General features: G+C 42.4%; 1 protein-coding gene across 2 annotated transcripts; it reads right to left on the minus strand.

Annotated features, from left to right (window-relative positions):
• Positions 1 to 90: 90 nt before the first annotated feature.
• LOC112896675 (double-stranded RNA-binding protein 4-like) lies at positions 91 to 7175 on the minus strand. Of its 2 annotated transcripts, XR_003229533.1 has the most exons (7): positions 7034 to 7175; positions 4025 to 4287; positions 2608 to 2818; positions 2378 to 2512; positions 2063 to 2271; positions 1679 to 1732; positions 91 to 540 (listed from the first exon to the last, which is right to left on the minus strand). XR_003229533.1 is itself a non-coding variant. In XM_025964742.1 (6 exons), exons 2-5 carry the CDS (start codon positions 4277 to 4279, stop codon positions 2084 to 2086), a joined length of 789 nt encoding a protein of 262 aa, XP_025820527.1. In that variant the 5' UTR covers positions 4280 to 4287; positions 7034 to 7175; the 3' UTR covers positions 91 to 540; positions 2063 to 2083. The 2 variants fall into 2 exon arrangements, 1 of the variants encoding a protein (XP_025820527.1); XM_025964742.1 differs by lacking the exon at positions 1679 to 1732.
• Between the last annotated feature and the right edge of the window lie 5604 nt (positions 7176 to 12779).

Genomic DNA, 12779 nt, shown 5'->3' on the forward strand with positions numbered 1-12779 from the left:
TACCGAGTTGATTTGGCAAGGTCGAAAAGTTCCTATCAAATTGCAGTGATAGGCTATGCTTTCCGATCAACACATCCTGCACAAGGTAACAAGGCGAACATAACGACGGTTTCCCATATCACTGATTGCCAAAAACCTGTTTACATGAGTAGGAACGAAAGCACAAGCTCGCTTCTTCCCAGAATACCACATTGTGTTACCATGTACGGACCCAGCACAATGAATCGGCGATGATCAGACGCAGGACATATCTTTACATAGACTACGCAGACATTAGTTGGACACCACATTAACTGGTTAACTTGTAGAAGTCCTAAGAGGAGGGAGGAACTAAGTACATCGCCGAAGTTTTGTTTGGCAATGGCAAAGATGATTAACCCTAACCCTGCAGCTCTATAGAGCGATAGGAAGGAAATAACAATCCCATATCAGTTGAAATATCCTACTGAAGAAACGCACATGCCACGCTGCACCATGTGAGCAAGCCAGTTACTTCCATCAACTCTAAGCACACCATTAACGGGGTGGGCCTTTGCGAACCTGCAGGGGAAAACAAGATTATCAATTGATTCAACGATTAAAACTCAATGCATGTTGTAAGAGATAGGATAGCAACATTCTTGACAGAACCAAGAAAAACTAAACAGAACCAGCCATGAGGATTAATTACTAATATTGCTTACCACAACCAGCACAGCTTTACGCCTTTACCAACATATAAGCAAATATATTTCATCTAGTTATAAACTTATAATCAGATCAGCAACATAGTAAATATGCCTCAAGCAACCAGTACAGCATTATTAGCAAAAACAAACAAGTCAGGTAACAAAAATGAAGTAGAAGAATACATGGATGTTTCAAGCAAGTAGATCTAACTCTTTCAAAGTTCCAACACACTGAATAAGACTATTGCCTAGAGTGCAAAGTAACTTTGGAAATCCACAGTAGTTGGCAAGGAGCATGCTTATATCAATTGTCAATAAAAGACCTTCAGGAAATATTTGAAGTTTGTTCCTTATTTTGAAGACTCGCATGGTTGCTGCAGATTGGACACACTGACTATTTTCTCAAACACTTGTCATCTTTAGTCTTGAAAGGCATGACAAAAAAGCTATATCATCTTTCCGACCTCGCGCATGCATAGTTTAACGCAAATTATGGGCAGGGCAAAATATAAAGACCACCATAAGAAGGCTTAGTTCTTGTGAGGTTCAGTTCATAAAAAGATAACTTTTGAAAACAGTGATCTCAACCTCGTTGAATTTGATAGGAGCGTGTGCATAATTTTCTAGATAACAGCATGCATCATTGACAAATTGCCATTCTTGTACAGTTGTTTTCAGCCTGAACTGTTACAGAAAAGGACATAACAGAAGGATACAGTGTCTTTTTTCAATGTTACTAGCATAGCAATATTACTGATTTATCATACCTAGGTAAACATAACGATGTCCTAATAATATGTTTTCTTCCAGCTTTCAGGAGCCACTATAATAATGTCAAAAACTATTGGGAATATTTTCTCAAACTGCTACTGTTTGATTGAACAAATGTACAACTTCGATCCACATAATGCTACTTCTAAAATGAAAAAAGCCAGATCGCATAATGTACTTAAAATGTTAGCATTACAATGCACATTAGAGGAAAGAAGTCTCCTCCCCCTTTTGCTTACCATCAACACAAAACATTACGATGGCATGCAACTGGAAATAACAATTTGAGTAAACTGCAAGGAAGTGCAAGTGTATCAGCAGATAATTTCAAACATCGAGCCAAATCAAGAAAAAAATCTAGACAAAACAAAGAAGCCCAAATTATAAACCATTCGCTCTTAGTATTTTCTGCAAAGCTGAACCCTACAAAATTTAGCGTAAGTGGTGGACGAATGCAAACTTAGCATAATTCACTGGATAGTACATGGTGCAATGTAACGCTGCTTCCAGTAATACTAATAAGTTTTTGCAATTTTCGTCCTTGATTTGGTTGGCAGGAAAAAAAACGTCAGTTGGATGCTTTACTGTAATGGCATAACCTAGAAATTGGCAACTGAAAATACCTTGTGTTGATGGGTGAGAAGTTAATGCCCCTTGGCAACCATTGTTTCATTGGCCTCTGCTCCAACTCTGCGCTTGCGCTTCTTTGAACCAGTTACAGCTTTTGCAGATGGGTTGGCGGATGTCCCAACTGCTGGTACAATGCTGTGTCCTTGAACACCTAATGAGTAAGATTTATGTTGTGACACAGGTGCTACATGATCCGGTCCGCCTGCAGAGGAGAGGTAAAGCAACATTTAACACTTGAGCTTGAGAAGGTTGTAGTCATGCTGTAACATTAGAAAAGGCATATCCAGCATATGCAAATGGAGATGTACCATATGCTGCATATGCAACAGGGCGCGTAAACTTTATAGGAGTAAAAGTAGTTGGGGTGCTTCCAGAAGATTTGATGGCAGTAATGAGTTGCTTCTTTGACCTAATGATTCCAATCATACAAGAGTTATCTGTAGCTGCAACACCAATTGAACTATTAGTTAGATGATGACAAGGCAAAAGATTCATTGGCACTTGATTTTTAATCATGATCAAAGGGAACATAAGACACCTAAGATTGACTTGATCGCAGCACGAGCTGCATTCTGCTCTGCATCCTTCTTGCTGGATGCAGATTCACCAGTATAGGTATTCCCATTAAACACCACAGATGCAACAAACATGGTGAAGGGCTTTTCGAGACGAACTACAGAGTAAGAGGGCCAAGTGGTTTTTGTCTTGACAGCAAATTCATAAAGAATTGATTTGCAGAACACCGCATCCTGAACAGAAAAAAGAATGTATACATTAGATGCACAAGGATTGAAAATTATAAATATATAGTTGAAAAGATGAGAGATTGCAAGTTGCAACCCCCACTAGCATCTCGAGCATATATCATACAAAAGAGATTTTCTTTTCTTTTTGCTGAGAGAGAAAGAGAGAGGTATGAGGCGACACACTCCAAACACCACAACTGCACCACATGCCACACAAAAACACACATGTGCATCCAGCACACAACCTAGAAACTTATTGGCATCTCCAAGCAACCACAGAGCATGGGCACGTGCTTCCCCACTTAAAAATGACCTGAGTGCATGCACACTTCTAAATATGGTGCCAGCGCCTATTATAGGACTTGAACACAGTGGACTTGAGTGCAAAATATGCAATCTAAGAAGAAATTCTGTTCGTGAGCATATTAATATACAACAAAATAATAAGGAGAGTTCCAAAATCAAACAGGAAAAAAAAGGAGTGCAACAAGTTTAATTGAAAACCTCAGGTTACTATCTTACAATAATACAGTTCAGTATGGATAAACAAATTCCTAGATTTTAGTGGGGCGGCTAATTTGAGTACGCACGGCCACCAATGTGGGTAGTGCTGTGTGAGATAGCCAAGGATGCCAAGCTTTGAGTTCTCAGGTGTGTTGACTTCAGGAGCACTAGTGCAGTTATGTGCATGTTTTGTTGGTCGTTCTCTTTACGTTTCTGTGGCACCTGCGTACAAGTTACCCCAACTTAGTAGCCAGACCAGCTTTCATGTTTGTTCAAGAAAAAGAAAAGGATAAGCAGAGAAGTATGCACATAAGTGTTAAGCCACAAGGAAGCTATGAGGAAACTTGTCAACTCTCAACTGTTTCTTCAGATAAGTTAGGTATCCCGTATCCATATTTACATAGATAATCAGAAACTCCACAATCATTAATGCTGTAATTTCTGATACCCACAAACCATACAGCTATTACATTAGCCCCATGAATAAATGCAATGAAAGGAGGAAACAGAGCAAAAGTGTAGTTACCCAGGTGTGTTTGTTGTTTTTTAAGGCAGCTTCCAATTTTATAATGTTTCATTTTTGAAGGCAAAATACTAGCTCAAGATTGTCTATATCACAATTCACATTACATACATAAACATGCTTGTTCATGAGGTGAAAAGATGATAAACTATTACCACAGGGAGCAGCTTCAAAAGGTATACCTGATTGATCAGCCCAAAGACCTCTTTAACATCACTCTCTCCAATTGTTGCCAAGATCTCATAAGCCACTCTTGCAGCATCCTGCTCTGCTTCCTTCTTACGACTGAAACTACTAGTTGATGAAAACTGCTTACCATCCACTTCTACTGTGCATTTGTACTTAGGTTGATGATACTCGCCCTCAAACTCAACCTTGTAGATCGGCAGATTCTTGTATGTTTGCACACAAAACTCTTGCAAGCGATTTTTATGCATATATTTCTCTGTGCAACACAAAACCACCAATCCACAAAATAGAAGAGCAGTTAGATAATTTCATTCCTCAGAACAAGTTCACCAACAGAAATTATACATGCGGATTGAGATATTTAAGATCAATGTATATAAACTAAAAGCAAGATAATTCTCATAATTTATTTGATCAGCCATAGACAAGAACAGATTTATGCAAAATGATACTGGGTCAGTCAACCATACAAAAAACACAAAAGCAATCATGTAAGTTAAGTAAATCTGTGTAAATTAGTAGCAGTTAAGTGTTTGATCCAAAACCTCTTTACAATTTCGACAACACTGCAGAGAAATTGAAATGTAAACTGTAAAATGAAGGACAATGAAGCATAACAGAACAGTTCTCAAGAAAATCATAAACCATGCCTGCATCCATTCCACCTAGTCTTCTCTGCCATTTTTCGAATTCACAAAAAAAAAGGATCACACTCTGGCACTGCATGTTACAGGCTTGGGCCCCATCCCCTTGCACCAGTACAATGGGAGCAGCAGGTGCAGCAGGTGAGCTGGTAGGAGTAACAAAATGCTGCCAGATGTCTAATTAGCTATCAAGCAGGTGAGCCGCATCAACAGGCAGTCAGTGTTACCGAGACACCTGAGCTCTAAAATTTCGAGACCTCTGACACTGATACCATATTGAGTTGCATGAACCAACCAATTCAACCCAAAAGTTTAAGCTGATGGGAAGAGGTGGGCAATTCACTTATACTTCAACAACTTGGATTCTACATGATATTTGCGAGCTGAATCAGATACCAGAGCCCGAGTCAGATTCTTACAGAGTGCCTGGAATATAGGTAACACTGGTAGCCGAGGAAGATGTCGATGGGTTGGACAAGGACAGTAGCTTATGCAATAGTTTAGAAGGGTTCGGTCGGATTGAGGTAGAGTTAGTGATTGTGTCCAGTAAAAATAAAATTGATAAATGGTAAGTTTGAGATAAATTTAGGAAAGTGTAAGAGATGAAGAACATCTCATACTCTAAAATTGGGCAGTGTATGCAAATTTTATTCAAAAGAAACATCTCTCACACTGTTTCTTATGTCCCAGCTCCTTTAGTTCCCTCATCTCAACCAATGACTATCTCCACCTTCTAACACCTTAGGGCAGCTCCACTGCTGGTTCGACCTCTCAAATCCACGGATACCGAACAGAACCTTGGTTCGCTACCTACAGCGTCAGCATCGAGTCATGGACCCCATAAAGCAAATAAAATATTCTCTCTGTACCCATCCTTTCTCCTCTCGCAGTAGCAAACTGCGCCAGCCATGTACAGGAACATATTAATTTATTCAGGTGGGAGGCAGGCTGGCAGCCGAGAGTTCAGCACGTCTGCAAGCTTCGATTTTGGTTATAACAACCACCGTTCGACTCCTACAACGTTCACGATTCGATTGGAGCAGTCCACAATTCACTTGTCGCGCACGCTGGAGCTGCACTTAATCCCGTTCAGGACATGCTGTTTGACATGGCCCAACCTCATGCACACCAACTTCCAACAACCTATGAACATCAAATCTGATGCATGCCATCAGTAAAAACTATGACCAAGGAAAACGTTAGAAGTATTTGAAAATTAACATATAGACCTAGACTTAAGCGGAATTACACAAAGCAGGACTTCAACAAACTCAAGTTTGGCTCCATAGGGGTTAAAAATACAATTGCAGTCAGGATGGATTCAGTTAAACAATGATGATGAGACAGTATCACACAATCAGGCAGTGGTGCAGTGCATGTGAGTGAAGGGAAACGGCCTTCTGCACAGCTACGGGGAACCCAGGCCATGACCATTTGCCAGTCTTACCCAATCCAGTCTAAGGACTAATACTTGATGAATGACAAGTAGTGTTGAATTATGTCACCACGCACGCTAACATACAATACTAACCTGCCATTGCAGAAATCAACATTCCATAAAAGATTCACAGTACTAAGAATTAAGAACATAGACACCTATTTACCAGTAAAAGTAGAATACACTAAAATAACTTGTTACAGCCCAAAATGAACCAACTCTAACAAAACGTAAGCAAAATCACACAAATCTACTCATGGAAAAGCACATACCGAACACCATAAAGCATTTACCACAACGATAGGTAACGGCAAAGAAACCAGCGCTGAATTCACTAGATGACTCACAGACCGCCACCTAGCTAACAAAGGAAGAGAAACACAAGGAATCAAATCGGTAGTTTCAAGCGCAAAAGTAATAAACAGAATTGCCGTGCAATCCACCTAGACCGGCACCTGATCCTAATCGTAACATGAGCTTCCCACAAGCTCGCAAGATCCATTGAATCCAGACCTGTCACAAGACCAATCGAAATCGAGTACGCTGACAAACATCCCAAGCATTCCTTCATTAGCCCACAACACCTCTCGAGGGAAGAACCGTGTGATGACTGAAGAAGCGACTTCTGGATTCCGGCCCTCACAAATTTTGCCCTCCCCATTCCCCAACGCACCCTCGGCTCACCTCGCGCTCTTCCGTCCGCGTACCCGCCACGCCTCGATCCAGTACCTCCAAGTTCCTCGCCCAGGCCCATAACCTACCTCACGAGACGCTTAGGGGTGAGGACACCCGGGGCAGGTGCTCGACCAAACGCCCTCCTATCTCGCGAGGCGAACATGCCTCCCCCCCTCCCCCCCCAACCATCGTGAACGAAGAACGGGCAACGAGAAGGAGAGTGCGAAGAGGCGGAGGGCGCTCACCGGCGACCGCTGGAGGCTAAACGGCGGCGGCCTCGGCGGTGGTGCCGGTCGCGGTAACCTCCATCGCGGTCGTGGTAGCCGCCACCTCGGTGGTGGTGGGGACGGCGCGGGGATCGGGAATAGAATATTAGACTTTGGAGGTTGGATTGCTTTCTATACGGAGTAGCTAGCCCAGCAGTCACAGCACCAAAATTTTTTCCAATATAAATTCTAAAATACAATCCATCGCTCCATCTATCCTTGATATTTGCTTTTCAACCTTCCTTAATATATCCACTATCTTTCATAATATTATAACATCTCATGCGTTCTCCATTCCTCCAAAAAACTAACGATATTGGGAATAAAATTGCTCCAGCCCAGTACATGTCCCTTTTGTCACGACCCAAAACTTTTTAACATGATCAAAAATTTAACCACATCATCATGAGCATCATTAAGCATAATGGAGCATCTTGTGCATATAATTGTTGAAGAAAATTTAATTTCCTGCTTTAATTATGAGAAGGGTTGTAAAGGAAGTTTAACTTTTTCTAAGTAACTATGCCCCCAAAGATTTTATTAAAATACTAGATTTCAAATGACGAATTTTGAATAATGTTTGAGAATTTTTGGATGTTTAACTCGAGTCATAAAATTCTTGGAAAATTTGAAAACTGCAGTTTTGCTCGAATATTTGTGAGCAATCCTTAATAGATTTTTGAGTCTTTGTTTCTTCATTATGTTCTTGGTAATTTAATCTTGATCCAGTAAATTTTTGATGATTTTTGGAGCTCGGAAAGTACATGATTTTGAATTTTTAATTTGAATTGTCAATTTTCTTTATTCCTTACTCACCCAGGCCCACCTGTCAGCCCTCTCTCTCCCTCCCCTGTGACGCGGCCCGGCGACGCCGGTTGGTCAGCCGCGGCGGCGTCACCACGCCGTCTGCCGCTAGCTGGTCCAGCGTGGCCGCGGAGCGACGCCACCCCGGCGCTGCACCCTCTTCCTCCCCTTCTCTCTCCCTCGGGCGCATTTCGTCCTTCCCGCGAAACCCTAACCCGCTCGAACCCCCGCTGCTTCTTCCTCCTCCCACCGCCCGCCGGCGATTCGCCATCGCCAGCGAATCCCCATCCGATTCCACGCACACACAGCACCCCCTGCCCCTCCTCGCTCGGCCACGACCCTCCGCCGCCTTCCTCCCCGCTCGCAGCCACTCCCCGACACGCGCCTCCATCCGCCGCCGCCGTTGTCCGCCGCGCCGCCGCCCGCCACCTCATGCCGCCCGTCCGTGCCGTGGGTGAGCTTCCTTGCCGCGGCCGGCCTTGACTCCGCCCGGCCGGGTCTGACCTCCTGGGCCCACCTGTCGGCGCCCGGGAGCGCCAGATCCGGGTGGCTTTAGCAATATTCAGCGTTTTATCTTTTGTATATTTATGCTGTAAACTTGTAAATTACAAAATAAATTGTATAGGCCTCCAAAAATTGTGAAATTTGATTTTTTGGATTCCTAGGTGATGACTCTACTTAGAAAAATTGTTGTGGTGCATGTCAACATTCTGTATATTTAGTTAGGATTTATTTTTGCCAAAGTGTATAAATTACTTATTGATTGTTAGGATGCTCTAAAAATGTCAAGTTAAATTCTATTGAAATCCTGGTGAAAAGCTCTATCTACGGGTACAGCTTGTGCAAATAATGTTATGCTGTTTAATAGGATTTTGGAGTGTTAAATGGTATTTTTCCTACAAGCTTATCCAAATTATAACTTTTGCCAAAAAGGTGGTAAAATGTCCAAACCACTTCTGTTAGCTTTGCCTTCATGTCTAGTTTCCCTGTTAATTTTCTGAGATTTTATGAAAATGTTTGACTTGTCTTTTAAGATTTAACTTTTTTAAAGTGGCTGAAAATTGTGAAATTCATAAATAATCCTAATGAATTGATTTTGTTGCAAGTCCAACTCCCCTGAGCTCCTAATGTTATCATCTGCATGCAAACATTAAATCTTGATTTATGCTTTCTATATGAGTTGTTTTGAGCAACCCTCGTTTTGATTCTTATGTTTTGTGAGCGTAATTGGTGGGCTCCTCATTTAGGGTTCGCGTGCTTTCTTGTTAAATGTGATGTCCATTCTTCATTTCATCATACCATTTTCATATCATCAACATCATGCTAATGCATACATTCTATTCATGCATTATAGTGACCGAGACGCCGGAGAACGAGCCCGTTGAGCCCGCCGAGATCGTTGAAACCAAGCCGGGAATTGATTTTATTGTCGAGCCGGAAGATAACCAAGGCAAGCAGCTAAGCATGATTCCTTGACCCATTTAATTTGATTTGGATTTAGTTATCTCACTCGGGTATATATATGTTATGCTAAATATTATCTATTGCATCGTCGGTCCTATTTTTGTACCTTGACCTCCCTTGTTTTTATATACCCATGTCTTGACCCTTAGGATTAGCAACGTATCACTTGATAAATGCTTAGTCATGCTTAGAATTAATCCGTAACTTGAGAAGGATTGTTGAGAATAGGACCACTTGCACAATACACAACCTTTTATCTTGCTCGCGATTGTCCGGGTTTGGGATGTTGAAAGTTTGTATCGGTCTAGTTGGAAATGAAATGGTTTCGTGGTTTGGGCAGAAGGTAGGGCCTCGAGAAAGGAGTCTCGTAGGCATAGTCCGCTTGAATCGATTAAGAACCGTCCGTGGATGACCTCGGTTTTGAGCATGTTATCGTGCTACCACATATCCAATCATGGTATGGATGAGCCGATTACCCTCTAAATATTAATCTTTGATGCACGGTCCTAGATGCGTGGCCATAGGGTTTTGTAGAGAGGCTTAGGGATATCCCCGGTGGACCTAAGTAACTCTCCGCACAAGTTAGGCGTGATGTTCAACGGTTGAGACTTATCGGAAAAGGTTGATGCGAGTACCCCCTTGCTCAACGTGATCGGTTGAGTGAGTCACAGGGTCCTCGTGTTGTGTGGATAAAGAAGTACACCCTTGCAAGGTTAATGAATCAATTCGAATTGCCACGCTCTTGGTTATGAGCAAGCTCAAAATCTAATGAATTCTTCGTAGAAGCATCATTTTTGTCCGGATGTGGTACATGTCACCTCATGATACTTAATTGTTTTGTAATTCAATTAACTAAAACTTGAGGTGGTTTGGGCAAGATAACTAAAATGCTAGGAAGCTAGGTGTTGGATTAGAAAGCTCATGCTTATGCAAAGTACTTAACCCTAAAGCTTTATTTGTGAGCCCTCATTTGCATGATCATTGGTTATTAATTAATTTGCGTAAGTCTTGCGAGTACCTTTGTACTCATTTTGCTTTGTTAACTAAGTTGCAGGTGAGCCGGAGGTTGTGTTTGGCCACTTCTATCCCGCCGACCCTGGTGCGGGCGAGGAGTAGGTCGATGCGGCCTAGATGGTGTCCTTGAGCAAGACCCCATCAATTTATCGTTAATTAGTTATCAGTTGCGAACTCGTTATTTTGGGGATGACATGTTCAACTTTTAATTTGATAAACTATATCCCTTACCAATGTTAAGTAGTGAGCCCGAGGCTTATATTTTATTGTTGAACTTTAATTTCAGATTTGAACCTATCCCTCGTTGAACTTGTAATGTTTAGCATAACCTTTATTGCTTAAAATGTTGCTCTTTGTGGTCCATCGGTGATATATGAGATTGTGACGGTATGTGTATATGCATGATCTTGGGCATATGATGGAACACATACCGGGACTACCAGATTTGACATTATTTTTGGCGAATGACGAGTTGGTTATTTATAACTTAGATGTGGGTTAACACATGGTTGCTATTAGCGCGAGCACGTGTTAGCTCTCATCTTAACGTTAATGACCGGCAGTTCGCTAAAAATGATGTTAAATTAGGCGGTTCTCACAATGGGTATCAGAGCTGAGGATCCGTGAAGTGGACTTAAAATTTTGCTTAATGGGTTGAGAGCGAAATAAAAATTGAGCACTTGCATTAATATTTATTTTTGTAAAAACTTGAACCTAAGGATTAATTGCTAACTTTTTCCCTTGATCTTAGAGCTATAGTCTCCTTTATTGCTTCACTTGTTGTTTGAATGTTCTTAACTTCTCTTGTCTTTATGGTTAGATGGCCCCCAAGTTGATCATGGCGACTCGCGCTCCAGAGACGATCGGGTTCCCGGCTCTCCTCAACGAGATGTTGAGGCGGGCGCACTACACCATTCAACCCGAGTATGCGGTTTATGCCCTTGGTCATGGAGTCGGCTTGGTGGATTACATGGCGACTCTCCACCTTGAGGCAAGGATGGTGGTTGGGGCGGAGATGTACGACTTTCAAGCTTGGGGTACCTCGGTGGAGATGGCGATACAAGAGGTGGCCCGAGAAGCCGTCGTTCGACTCCGTCACGAGCACCGCGAGCTTTGGGAGGATCCCTTCACCTACCTTCTGGTGCGGGGACCCAAGGCTCCCATTGCTCACGTGGTCTCGCCTCCAGTTGGGCCTTTCACCTTGGAGAGGTGCATGGCGGACGCCATTTCCGCCTATGAGATGGCGCACCGGAGCTTGGTGTGGGAGTTGAATGAGACAAGGAGCTGCCTCGTTCACCTCCAATACTAGATGGAGCCATATCTACGGTCGATGAAGCTACCCAAGAAGATCAAGGAAAATTGGCCACGACACACGCCGAAAAAGGAAGCACCTCCTTCTCATCGCTTTCCGCACGTGGTGGGTGCATGGGCCGAGGCAAGGGAAACGTACAATCCCATTTCGATGGGGTTGCATGTGCGTCGGTTCCATGTGAAGCACACCACTCGCGAGTCTCTTTTGGGAGCCCCGAAGCCTTTTGACCCATGACTTATCTATCGATATGTGAGAGGGAAAGTCACCTGTTATTCCAAGTGCTAGTAGGAGGGTCGTAGCACTTCAAGTAATGTGGTTGTAAGGTGGAACTAAGCGCTGGGACGTTAAAACGCGCTCATTTTGTGTTGGTTGAACTTGTTGAATGCTTGTGGACTAAATTTAAATCGGTCTCATGGTTATGGTTATGCCTAAATGTTTTTAGTGTAGCTTTATTTATGCAAGTTAATCTTGTTTTAATCTTTGCATGCTTGCCAAAATTTAATTATGAGCCTTATGTTATTCTGTGGGGCGATGTAAGGTAACGACATATTGCACTCATATGTTGCATGCATGCACTCATACGCATATAATAATTTATGAAGCATGTAAGTGGCCATTTCTTATCCTTTTTGTTCTCCAAATCTACCCTAAATGATCTCAAATGTTGATGTCCAAATCTTTTGCGCTTGTTGAACTTATGTTTCTAGTAACCGGATATTTATAACCTTACTTTTATAGTTGTTGTTGAGTCTCAACCTTATGTCAAATCATTATCTACGCTTTATCATTCCATCGCTTCTCCTTAAGATCGTTACTTTTCTTCCTCGATCGCTAACCTATCTTAATTCTTGCTAGGATGAATTTGCGTTCGGGAACCGGCACGAACTGCGGGAATGGGTCCGGTGGGAACAACAACAACAACAACAACAACAACAATGACCTTCCCAACCCTCCCATCCACCCCACTCTCGCGGACATGCTTGCCCAACAAACTCAACTCCTTGGGCAATTGGTCAACCATATTGGCAACTTGGCAAATGCTGGCAATCAATGCTCACAATATGCCGGGAATCAACCATAATGTTCAGACTAATGAAAACTTTTTTTTTCATGTAGTGAGCCTTTCTACAG

This window comes from Panicum hallii, chromosome 6, assembly GCF_002211085.1.
Source record: "Panicum hallii strain FIL2 chromosome 6, PHallii_v3.1, whole genome shotgun sequence".
NCBI lineage: Eukaryota > Viridiplantae > Streptophyta > Magnoliopsida > Poales > Poaceae > Panicum > Panicum hallii.

What these genes read in the sequence shown, in the direction of transcription:
- LOC112896675 (XM_025964742.1), bottom strand. Translation starts at nt 4,279, where the DNA reads ATGCATAAAAATCGCTTGCAAGAGTTTTGTGTGCAAACATACAAGAAT. An exon ending in TCTTTGGGCTGATCAATCAG is followed by an intron (nt 2,819 to 4,024) that starts GTATACCTTTTG and finishes TTTTCTGTTCAG; the next exon opens with GATGCGGTGTTCTGCAAATC. An exon ending in TGCGATCAAGTCAATCTTAG is followed by an intron (nt 2,513 to 2,607) that starts GTGTCTTATGTT and finishes TTGGTGTTGCAG; the next exon opens with CTACAGATAACTCTTGTATG.